The sequence below is a fragment of the Micropterus dolomieu genome, linkage group LG16 (assembly GCF_021292245.1).
Source record: "Micropterus dolomieu isolate WLL.071019.BEF.003 ecotype Adirondacks linkage group LG16, ASM2129224v1, whole genome shotgun sequence".
NCBI classification, from domain to species: Eukaryota; Metazoa; Chordata; class Actinopteri; order Centrarchiformes; family Centrarchidae; genus Micropterus; species Micropterus dolomieu.
In genome coordinates, this window is record NC_060165.1 from 6165731 (window position 1) to 6178190 (window position 12460).

The 12460-nt window shown below is 40.6% G+C and overlaps 1 protein-coding gene across 2 annotated transcripts in view; it reads left to right on the forward strand.

Annotated features, from left to right (window-relative positions):
• Window positions 1-12460, forward strand: part of slc13a4 (solute carrier family 13 member 4) — a 35526-nt gene that overhangs the window by 14762 nt on the left and 8304 nt on the right. The window contains exons 1-10 of one of the 2 annotated variants that reach the window (XM_046072043.1): window positions 1160-1208; window positions 1504-1632; window positions 5007-5143; window positions 5307-5482; window positions 5793-5856; window positions 6585-6621; window positions 6741-6827; window positions 6986-7170; window positions 12014-12133; window positions 12325-12426. In XM_046072043.1, the coding sequence (XP_045927999.1) occupies window positions 1528-1632; window positions 5007-5143; window positions 5307-5482; window positions 5793-5856; window positions 6585-6621; window positions 6741-6827; window positions 6986-7170; window positions 12014-12133; window positions 12325-12426 (1013 nt within the window). In that variant the 5' untranslated portion in view covers window positions 1160-1208; window positions 1504-1527. Of the gene's footprint in view, window positions 1-1159; window positions 1209-1503; window positions 1633-5006; window positions 5144-5306; window positions 5483-5792; window positions 5857-6584; window positions 6622-6740; window positions 6828-6985; window positions 7171-12013; window positions 12134-12324; window positions 12427-12460 lie in introns of those variants that run through there. The other variant, XM_046072042.1, reaches the window with a different exon arrangement.

Here is a 12460-nt window from a genome sequence, read left to right on the forward strand (position 1 = left end):
CAGACACATTTCATGCTTTATTCTCTATTTTTGTAAAGTTAAATTGGCCTGGGATTTAGGATGTGATCTTGGTTCATGTTTGTGCATCTTGAGTGTCAACTGTAAAGACAAATAGTTGAATTTAGGGTTTTAAATTGTCCTCTGAGTAAAATGGTTAATGGAAGTCTTGGTAATTTTTTATAAGGTTTTAACAAATGTCACAAGATTCATCTTTAGTTTTTAAGTGTTGTGAGCCTGTCACTAAGCCCGCTGGTGTTGCGATAGAGCGGTATGAGAGGAATGACGATATTATATAACCATAACCAGATTAATGCAACATCGATGTGTGTGTGAATGTGTGTCAGAGAGAGGGGAGAGTGTGTGTGTGTGCAGCCCAGTTTGAGTCATAGAATAAACCACATTCCCCACTGTCCTGATAACACTTTACTCCAAAAGATGATATGAAATGATGTGTTGTGTGTGTGCTGTCATTAATGTGGGTTTGTGTGGTGTGTGCGGTGTCTGCAATTTTCAGTGCATATATGTACATGTAAGATTGAATAGATTCTGATATGACTAACGTATCAGTGTCTGTTGTTTCAGTGTCAGGCTCCTTTGTGACGCAAACCTGTGTACACATTGTGCCAGGAGCTGGATATGTTTCTAATATCACTTCAAATCCTGTTTCTAAACCTTTCTCATTGTGACTCAATAATATGTTCATCAATATGATGAGAAGATTGATTCCTCTCTCATAGTTGTCTTATAAATATAAAGCTTGCACAGGCTCTGTAAAACCGCAAATTGTCACTTTTACACTTAATTTTTGGTATTAGGTTAGTTTTACATTTGGACTGATCTGTTTTCCCCGTGTTATGGCCTGGTTTAAGCAGCCGAACAAAAGTAGAGTATTTTATTAATGAAATTAAACCAAATTAGACTAAATTAAAGTACCAAAGTAAATACACTCAAGATGGGGTGTGGAAATAAGTAAGTCATTGGTGTGTTAGGTGTATGAGTGATGGGTGCGGGTGTTGTAGGGTGCACAACAAAAACACAAGGATAAACTTAGAGCAACATAGCCAAACCAAAGCGTGGCGTGCCTGTGGGTAGGAGCAGAGCGAGTGATTAAACTGCAGTCAGGACTTAAGTATCCTAGGAACACACTGGGCGCCACAGGTGTTCCAGTGTACACTAATCAGCCACCTGCAGAGCAAACTGAGCTACAGGTTAGTAACAGATAAACCCCAAGATGACACCATGGGTCATCACACCCGGCTTCTAGATGATAAGCTAACAATGTCTTGGCAGTACCCTCAGAGATCATATAAAAAGTTGCATAAAACCTCATCTTGTTTCTGAAAATTTAATATTTCCAAATATGTCTAAATATATCTATTTTTTGTTGCCAAGTGCTCTCTGATGTGGTGTGGTAAGTATAAAAAAAGAAATATGAGCCTGTGTCAATATCTGGTCATTGATGAAGCATTCATCGTTCCTCCCTTTGTGTTTACCCACTTACAGGAGGCATGCTGTGCATACGTGCTGATGGTGACGGCAGTCTACTGGGTGTCTGAGGCTGTTCCCCTGGGTGCTGCTGCTCTGGTACCCGCCTTCCTCTATCCCCTGTTTGGGGTACTCAAGTCCAGTGAGGTCAGTACCTATTTATTGTTAGCTAACTTAACACTCAGCCCTGTTGTTAGACATCAAGTGTGACATCAATACATTTTGCTTATTGTTTATATTATAATTTCTGCCTCCTAAATAAAGGTCATATCTGACTCATTACCTCAATTTACACATGCAATTTAAATATGCTCAAAAACTCACCCAACTTTGCACACATGTCAGAAGTGGTGAAAAATTACGTATTTTATGGGTCCTGCACATGGGCGTGGCAAAATGGCTCGCTAGTGCCACCTACAAAATTGGGAAAAATTAGCCCAAATTAACCCAAATTTAAGAGGAAGTATGCCAATTTGAATTGAATGTGCAATTTTAACCCATTTTTCACCATTTACTTGGTGCGTACTTTAACAAACTCCTCCTAGAGAATTAATCCGATCGACTTCAAGTTTTTGCTGTTCACTCTAAACCCACTGACGATTAAAAGTTGTACAAACGGTGAGTTTTCGTCCACAGGCGTGACTGTGGCGTGGAATTGAAAATTGAGGATTCGCCACAAAACAGGAAGTTGTTATAACTTCAGTGTACATGCTCACATCTGTACCAAATTTGACAATGTATAACAGTCACACCCTGAACACATCCATATGCCGACATTCACTCAAAGTTATAGCGCCACCTGCTGGCAACAGGAAATGACATGTTTTATGTTGTGATGTACTACTCCTAGCAGGTTGGTCATATCAACTTCAAAACTGTCCCAGAAAACCCTTAAACATTGGTTAATCCATGTTGAAAAATTTGTGAGTTTCCGTTTAACGATGTTGTGTTGACGTGGCGGCGAAGTTAAACGCTTCGCCATGACACAGGAAGTTGTTGTAACTTGACTCTACATGCTCAGATCTGTACGAAATTGTACACGTTTAAGAAGAATCCTGCCCTGAGCACATGTACATGCCAATATTCATCTATAATCATAACGCCACCTGCTGGCAACAGGAAGTGACCTTCAACAAAGCAGCCCCCACGGCACATTTCACCTACATTTACGGAATTTCTGTGCACATATATCATGTCCAGACGTGCCAAAAATCCTCTTGGAAGGATGCCTTAAACCCAACAGGAAGTCAGCCATTTTAATTTTATGGTCATTTTTGGCTAATTTACACATCACGTACTTTAACGAACTCCGGCTAGAGAATTAGTCCCACTGACTAGTCTAATCCCACTGACGATTAAAAGTTGTACAAATGAGTTTTTGTGGAACGGCGTGCCCGTGGCTTGGCATCCAAAGTCGATGATTCGCCAAGAAACAGGAAGTTGTTGTAAGTTCAGTCTACATGCTCACATCTTTACCAAACTTTACATGTTGATAACAGTCACGCCCTGAACACATCTGCATGCCAATATTCAGTTACAGTTGTAGAGCCAACAATTGGCAACAGGAAGTAAGTTCTGTCTGACGCTCATCGTATGATTTAAATAAATTTCACAGTGTGTTCCACACTTGACGTGGTGAGACCTAACATATAGAGTGCTTTGTAGCGCAACATAGGGGACATGGTCGTCTGTGCTGCGTTTGAAGCGACAGAACTGTGCGCGCTACACGTGCGAGGGCCTGCCCAATGCTGCCTGCAGCTTTAAATGGTTGTTATGGTCATTTCATTTGATGGGCGTAGATTTGTAAGGGGACAGGAGTTGAGAGGAAAAGAGGGGAGAGTGAGTGCAGACCATAGACTGTATAAACAAAGCAGTGCAGCCGCGAGATCACGCAATAAAGTTAAACTCGGAAAGAATATCCGCCAATATGCCGCATTCGCTCACTCATACAAATGCTTACGTCATAATCCGCAACTGTGTGTGCTTTCACATAGCGGAAAGCCGGAAACAATACTTCTGTTACAATGTGTCCCATGTCACTCTAAAGGGGACTCTATATGCGTATATACAGTAAGTCCAGATAAGGAAGAAAATGAGTGAAAGCCCTTTTAGTGTTATGACCTAAACAGAACTGAGAATGTTTCAAGAACTCTGATCCCCTTGTGGATTTCTGGATGCCTTTATACTTTTTATGCTTGTGTGAGGTTTCTCAGATGCATATGAGTTTCTATGAAGGTTTTACAATGTGGTGTTACTTATCATATCACATCAGTGTAAACCAGAGGTTTCGTCAACTCTCAGCTGTAAAGATTTTATCAGCCATGACTCTATGGAGTGTGTAGAAAAAACCATTATCCTGGCACTCATCATCATTATCCCACTGATGTTTCTCGGTGTTCTTTCATCTCTGAGTACATGCATTCAAATGTGTCTACACCCGGCCACTCAAACACTTTACCAGCCTTCATCACCAACACCAGGTCTGTTGCTCCGCCCCCGGTAAAAGTTGATTGGTTTCACTGATGATGACAACTGACAACGACACTCCTTTTTTTTTTTACTAGTAACAAAAGTTTCCTCTCCATTAAACTCACTCCCCTCTTCTTCACCTTTCTTGTCAGTATTACATAAAAAGTGAGCTCTCCGCCTCGTGACCAAATCGCATTGACAGTGACAAAGCTGCCATTTAACACTGCTGTAAGCCTTTTGTGAGTGTTCTGTAAATATGCCAGTACAGAGCTTTATACAAAATGAATCTATTATTGTACCATATCCGTCTGTTTCTAGAACTTAGTACTCACCTCTACAGCTGAATTTTTAATCCTTTTCTTGGCTAATTATTTTATCCAGTCTGTAGCTCCTTCAAAATGGTCAGGCAACAATTAGTGCTTAGCAACTGTACTATTCTAATAGAAAAAATGAAAATATTCCGTCTAAAAAGTCACTTAAAGTAGGAAGGAAGAAATTTCAATGACTGAATATGAACACGAATTTAGCCTCCAGAAACTATCTTCCTAAAGCAAATAAATTGCACTGGTAGAGACACATTATATTCGGTTTAATTCCATTATGCATTTCATGTTCTAGTTGTAATTTTGAGTTTAAAAAAATAAAAATTTTAGAGTCATTATGAAGGAGGGGGGAGGAGAGTTAAAAGCATCACCCTGCATACTGTGTAGTTTCTTTTTTGTGCTGCTCCTTTCTGTACATGGAAATTAGAGAAAGACAGCCAGAAGGGGCCATGTGTAAAAATATCCAGCAGGAGGAAGTGCTGCAGGTTTTAGGTGAGAGGTGAGGCGGGTTTGTACAAGGCTGTGAACCCTGCGGGTGGGAAGTAGAGCAGATTAAAAAGAACAAATGGCAAACTGTAAGGGTTGATCCAAAAGAAGGGGGGTGAAGTAGCGAAGTGGCTGGAGAAGGGAAATGCAAAATTATTCCTTCTTGTTTCCAGTTATCTTATACAACTTTTATTTTGAAATGTGTCACTGTGTGTGTGTGTGTGTGTGTGTGTGTATGTTCAGGTGGCAGCAGAGTACTGTAAAGACACCACTCTTCTGCTGATGGGAGTCATCTGCCTGGCAGCCTCCATAGAGAAGTGGAACCTTCACAAACGCATTGCTCTGCGCATGGTGATGATTGCAGGGGCCAAGCCTGGCATGTGAGCAGCGCACACACACTTTCAGTGAAAAGGCCATTCTCATGCACACAAATGCACACATTAAATCCTGTTGAAAACCAAAATGTCCGTACTCCAAAGCTTACACTGTTTTCTCCCGCAGATAGAAATGTAAAAACACACACTCCCTCTATCTCTCTTCCAGGTTGGTGCTGGGCTTCATGTGCTGCACAGTGTTTCTGTCCATGTGGCTCAGCAACACATCCACTACAGCCATGGTGATGCCCATAGCTGAGGCCGTCCTGCAGCAGCTTATCTGCACCGGCCTGGCTGACAGTCACAATGACTCTGAAACTGTGGAGGCCCCTGAGGAAGACAGCGGTACGTCTTGCTCTGTCTCTACAGGGGAAGGGCCACTGAACTATTAAAGCTTCTGTGCAAAAGAAAATCTTTGACATAAGACAGACTTTGATAGCATGGCTGGCACCAACACTCACACTAGACTGTGTAGTTAGACTGGGGTAAAGTGCAGCAGTAGTTGAAGTAAAAAACGTGATGTGTTAAGAAAGTAGATTGTCGAGCTTGTTACAATTTTAACAAATGAATGTAACAAATTAACCCTTTGGAAAATCAATGTGTCCCACCAACAGTTCTCCCATTACACGTTTATGAGAAATGTTATTGTCTGCAGCTGTTTCAGACAAAGAAGAGAACCTGGACAAAAACCAGTTAGAGCTGCTCTATCGCAATGACAGGTGCGTGTATGCGTGTTTGTGTGAGCACAAATATAAATTATTTTTCTACAGTGTCCCCTCATTTTCTTCTTGCCAATTGCAATTACCAGTGTCTCTCAGTATGTGCCGCCGTCCTTTTTACTAAGTCTAGCTGTTGGCCTGGAGATGGTGTAGTGGACTTTTCCGATGCACACACTTCCTTTCACCACTGAGGAGTTTTAGTGGGAGAATATGTGGCTGACAGCATACTTCAAACTTAAAACAAATGTAGCACATTTGCATTGGCAAAAGATTTAGTACCAACCAACTACGCTGCATTTAGCTTTGATCACAGCAATTTGCAATTTGCACAGACTGGGAAGAGCTCATGTCAGAAACCCAATATGACAACAATGCTTTCATATGTAATATGTCTACTGTGGTTGATGAGTATTGTACCTCTACGCCACATGCAAATCTCATAAAAGTAAAGGGATTAATTAAGAAGTGCTATGTACTGTACAAGAGAAAAGTCTTCACTTTCACATATTTGTCATCAGTAAAACAATTTGTCCAATAATCAAATCAAATGGCATTTTGTCGTTATTCCTCTTGTTTTAACCACTTTGTCTTATTTTAAAGTACATTTAAAATTTCAGTTGTCGAGACGTGTTTCTTGTCTTTTTAAAAATAGTTAAGTTTGTACACAGCTTTCCAGCAGCAGCTTCTCACGCAAGCCTTCATTTTCTCTTCTCTTTTGATACAAGCAGCGACTGCACTAAACAGGAGCTCTCTACACTAAGTGAGGTGAGACCTGTGAAGGCTTTTTTCCCCCAAGTCCACAGTACCATGAAAGTCAAATATGAGCAGTAGAGCAACAGAACAATCTATATACTGTGAGTTAAATCTGTTTTTCATGTTCTCAGGTACAGACTGGGGAAGTAAATGGCTTGGGTCTAATTCCAGTCTCAGACCAGGATTTCATCAGACACGCTAATGGACACCTGCCACAGGTTAGGAACACATACACTCGCACAGATTATTCGAGGTTAAAGAGGTGGGTGAGAAACAGTAAAGTCAAGAAGAATGAGAAACGCTCCCCTCAGTTACAGTCAATAAACGTCAGTAAGATTTTCCAGTCGATTAAAATATTTTCCTCACTCTCTCTTAGGTTGCGATTGAAATCCCAAACGTGAAGCGGGTGAAGGCCAGGAGAGACTCCCAGTATCCCACCAAGAGGGATCACATGATCTGTAAATGCCTGTCGCTCAGCATCACCTACGCTGCGACCATCGGCGGTCTCATCACCATCACCGGCACGTCAACCAACCTCATCTTTGCTGAGCAGTTTAACAAGTAGGTACACATGCACGCACTCACTCACACATTAGCGTAATGAGTTAAGAATTGTCTGGGTTGACAGGCATCTACCATCCGCTGACCATAAAAATAAATATTAAAGCAGCTTTAATAATGGGTTTGAACTGGTGTCAGTGATTTATATTTTGGTCTGGTATTACAGCAGCTCAGGAGGCCTGTAGACACCATTTAAACTTTCTTGGCTGCTGTTCTGGCTGGACTGAAACAGCACATGTTACCTCAGTGTCTGGGGGGGGTCAAACTGAGATCAAACTAATCAGCCTTTACAGTCCTGACACAGCCGATTTCCTCCAGCTGCAGCACCACTAAGCCCGGCAGAATGGCCTCCTTCATGTTGCAGCTTGTTGGGCAAAGGTCAGGTTTTGATTCTGTGTGTGTGTGTGTGGTAGGTTGGGTTGGGTGGCTGCTGTAGTAGTTGTAATCCGAAAGTGGTGCTACCAAGAACAGAAGAATAGCAATCAATCCAAGCAGTGAATAAGAAAATCCCCCAAATTATACCTTTGAGTTTGAATTTTGAGTCTACTTTTAGTCACTTGGTAAATAAGTTGTGTGTGTGTGTGTGTGAGAGAGTGAGTTCAGGTCAGTCAGTCCAAGTCCTTGTCTGCAACAAGTCCATGCTAGTATGGTAAGGCCAAGTGCTCTACTTGACCCCAGCTGCAGACAATTATTGCCCAACTCTGCAGTTTCCCTCAGCTCTGTTCAGTATTTTAGTATCTTTCAGGTCATTGTTTGCGTTTGGTGTTTTGGATCAGTCTCCCTGCTCTCATTACCATCGTTTACAGCAGCAACAGGCAGCTGTTTTCAGTGGAAAGGTTTTGATAAACAGACCCACTGTATAATACCTGACAGCACTAAATTAAAGACACAAAAGGTTAGTGGCTAGCTTGCCAACTCGTTCTCACTCCCATATTGACGCTTGGTCAAGACCCCTTGGCGTCACTTTTTAACACTGGGTACCCCTTTAGTGTAATTTCTTGACGCGCAAGACTCCGCAACAATAAATATGCTACTTCCGTCAAGTTAGCTATAATAAATATGCAACATCTGGTTAGGTTTAGGCACCACAACTACTTGGTTAGGTTTAGGAAAAGATCACGGTTACTTAGGTAAATTAAGTTACATAACTCAGATAGTTACATAAATTAAATAATGCAAATTACGTAGATTACGTCCATACTTGGCTTAACTTAAGTTCAAAAGAAGTCGACGTTGACTATTTTTCACACCAGTCTCCTGTGTGAAAGTCCGGTGTTTTCTCCTTTGTAAGTTTTTATTTGTAAATTTTCCCAGTTTTTACTACTAGAGCAGGAATGAATGAAAGGCGGGACTAAAGTAACAAGTTAAACTATGTCAGCATGTACAGAACGCAATATTTACCAGAACCGCCAAAAAAGTAAGAGTAATACAGAAGAAGATGAAAGTAAATTTTTTTTAAGATGTATTTTTCTTTGAATGACAAGTTGCGTTTATTGCTTCATGTGTCATTGTCATAATCATAAAACAGATTAATTAGTACTTTTAACACATCCTGAAGTTTGCCATGTGAAGGTTTTTCTGTGTAGAAGCAAGTCATGTTTAAAAGTCAGGAGTTTTCTTTCGTCCCTCTACAGTAAGAGCCAATGCGGTCACTTTTTGGGGAAGTGGCTGATTCGTCTTTTAAAATAAATTATATTTAACGGTATCACAGTGTGTATCACTAAATCGCTCCATATGATTCAAAGCAGGAATTTAAGAATAATTTACATTTAAGGCCGGGGCAGCTGTGGCTCAGGAGGTAGAGCGGGTTGTCCGTTAATCTGAAGATCGGTGGTTCAAATGTTAGACATTTTAAATTAAAACAAGAATAACAATCATACACAAGATAAATGTATACCATTGAATTTCCTCTGTCCCGACTGGTGGGGACAGAAGAAACAATGCTCAACTTCCATTCTAAGTCAAATTATACCAAAGTCGTTCCACATTTGTACAAAGTTGGTGATCACATCAAAAATTTGTTTCTATCTGTAACATTATCTTTTTAAAGTGACATTTATCTGAAAAGTGTATCAATTGTCCTGGCTCTCCCCTATGTTTATTTACATTTTATGGCTTCTTGATAAATGTTTACAGTACATATAAACCATGTCATTGTACCTTGATTAAAGTTTTAAAACCAAAAATCAGTTGCTTATATCAGTTGTTGTTGTTTATAAGACACAATTTACTTAAGATTTTACTTTAAAACTAGCGCTACATCACTATTAGTATTGCTTAGACATGTTCATTGTCCCCAGGTTTTCTCTTTGTGCTACTTTCACAGTTCGTTATTGTTCTTTCCTCATCTTTTCCATATAAATCAACTGAAACAAAGTAATTGAATGTGCTGGATTACTGAAGGGATGGTAGAGCTGGTTCTGTATCACACACCTGATCATCATCTCTGAATGTCACCTTATTTAGTGTCCATACACCAGAGAGCTCAGTGAAGCACGTCTGAGCAAACATTGGGGCCTATTCAAACAATCTAGGCTATAACGCATTTGTATAAAGTGTGTTTAGGGCGTAACATGGATTAAACCAATCAGAGTATCATCTCCCATTACCTTTAAAAGCCAGGTTTGCCTGCACCTGGCGCATTGCTATTTAAATGGTGGGTGAATGGCGCATTATGTAAACCATCAATTGATTAAAAGTGTGATGCAGGCTCGCTGCAGAGAGAGAGAGAGAGAGGGGGGGGGAGAGAGAGGGAGGTGTGGACCTACTTGTTTTTGCCAATTAATGCATTTTGAGTTTTAAGTTTTCAAAAATGTTTAAGTGTTGTTTTATACACTTTGAATTATAGTGTAGCCTAGGTGACCTATACCCCCACTGTGCATTAACCCCGTAGCAATAACATTGGGCTATGTGAGTGAGTGATAAAATAAGTCGGGGATGAATACCTCATGACTTTTGTATCATGTTATAGTGTGCTAGTTTCTCTTAGCTAGCATTCAGACAAAAAATGAAAACCTTCACTGATGGTCTGAAGACATTTAATTTGCTGTCTTGCAGTTCATCACCAACGTAAGTACAGATGGAAAGCAAATCAATACACTAAAACTCCTCTAGCATTACATGAATTAGTAACTCATTTGCATAACCAAATACATTTTTTATACAGAAATAAATACAATTAAATACATTGTTGGCACTTGTTGAGAAATAAAAGCTATATACAGTTAATCATGCCAATCTTTAAGTGCACTGAAGATGAATGACCACTGGTAGCCTATTGGGCAGACCAGTCGGTTTGTACAGACCCCTACAGTGGTGTTCTTTTCTTTAAACAACAGAAAATAACAAGCTGTGCAAACATTTCTTAGGTGCCTCACACTAACAGTGACTTTGCTGGGTTGTGTCGACAAGTCAGCGACCTTTGTGGCACCTGCTGTCCATAAAGTGGAGCTTTCAAGGCAGAGCAGGCAAACCACAGGTAGTGGTAGTAGCATTTAATCGCTGACAGATGCTCACATGACACACTATAATGTAGTGTGTGTGTGTGTGTGTGTGTGTGTGTTTTTTTTTTATATTAGATATATTTATTACCAACCTCTCTCATAATATATTCCCCACTACAGAAGCTATCACAGTGACTTCTACTTCTGCTTTCCCACAAAGAGATAGTTCACGGTGATGTTCTAATCACAGATTAGGGATGTTTTTGAATTTGAAGTTACTCCATATATATAAATTGGATACTCGGTGTGCAAAGAAAATAGTAGGGACATTGTATCTGGTACCAATTTTTAATAAGAACCCCTTTTAAAGGTTTATCAGTTGTTAAAAACATTTATATACCACTTATAAGCCATCAATACAACTTTTGGGTTGTCATGTTATGAAACATCTCTATGGCTGGTCATTGACAATCAAGCCAGCAAGTCATTAAAGCAGACTCCTGGATGAACTAAAGAGTTAAAAGACAAATCAAGTGTCATCATGGAGTCCCATAGTTGTTCTTAATCATGGTTTATAACTGGTCTATACAGCATTAGTGAAGAATGTATTAATAAAGCCACTAGTGGTTCATAAATCAAAGGGTGCCAAAGGGAGTAGCTCAAAGATTCCTTAACAGTTTTGTGCACTGTATTGTATGACAGTATTCTGCAGTATGAATGCAGAAAAGCATTACAAAGCACTCCAGTGACAATTTAGAACAAACCCTGTTTATAATTTTGTTATTCCAAACAATAACTGAAACTGCATTTTACACCAGTGATTGGAGAAAGGTTTCTCAAGAGAATTTAAGTGAATCATTCTGGCTCCTGTCCTGTAATTTAGTCATACCGCGGTTATTCCTGCTGGCTTTACTGTCACAGCAGAGATCAGTGGTACTTGCACAGAGTCACCTCTTATCTGGAGATTCAGCTGTGCTGCTGCACAGATCAGCAGAACAGCTTTCAGTCAAAGCAAACACACGAGACCGAGGTAGGGTCAAGTGAAGTAGCTGATGGGGGGGGGGGGGGGGGGGGGGGGGGGGGACTTTCTAGGTAACAATTTTTTTCTATTTCTATGGTCTAATTTCTATCAGTAGTCACAAGGTTGAGCCTTTAAAGAGACCATGTGTAGTATTTACACATCAATACATCTCCAACACATTATCAAAAACATTAACATATCAAATCAATGACGGGCCTTGTTGGAGGTGAGTGCTAAAATGAGGGCTTTAGTGTCTCCAGATTAAGACCACATATTCCATCAACCCTCTTCCTGTGTGTGTTAAAAAGATGTCAACCTGCACACACATACGTGCAGACATCCTAAAGGAACTCTCTGTCTCTTGCTTTCTATTTTCCAGTCGTTATCCAGATGCGAAGGTGATAAACTTCGGCACGTGGTTCATCTTCAGCTTCCCCATCGCCATCATCATGCTGGTCCTCACCTGGCTCTGGCTGCACTTCCTCTTCCTTGGCTGCAAGTGAGTGTGTGTGTGTGTGTGTGTGTGTAGCCTACATGTCCACTTCTTAGAGTAATGCATCTTATCATTACAGACTCATGATAATCCCTGTGTCTGTACGCCATTGAATCCTGTGGCTCCAGGATGGAAAAAAACAGAGCGAGTGTGTCAGGTCACTGTGTGGTTGATGTCGTTGTTGTGTGTGTGTTCAGCTTCAGGGAAACGTGCTCGTTGAGTAAGAAGCGCAAAACCAGGAGAGAGATACTGTCAGAGAAGAGGATCCATGAGGAGTACGCAAAACTGGGACCCATCAGGTGTGTACGTGCATTTCAGCACGTGTGTGGTTTC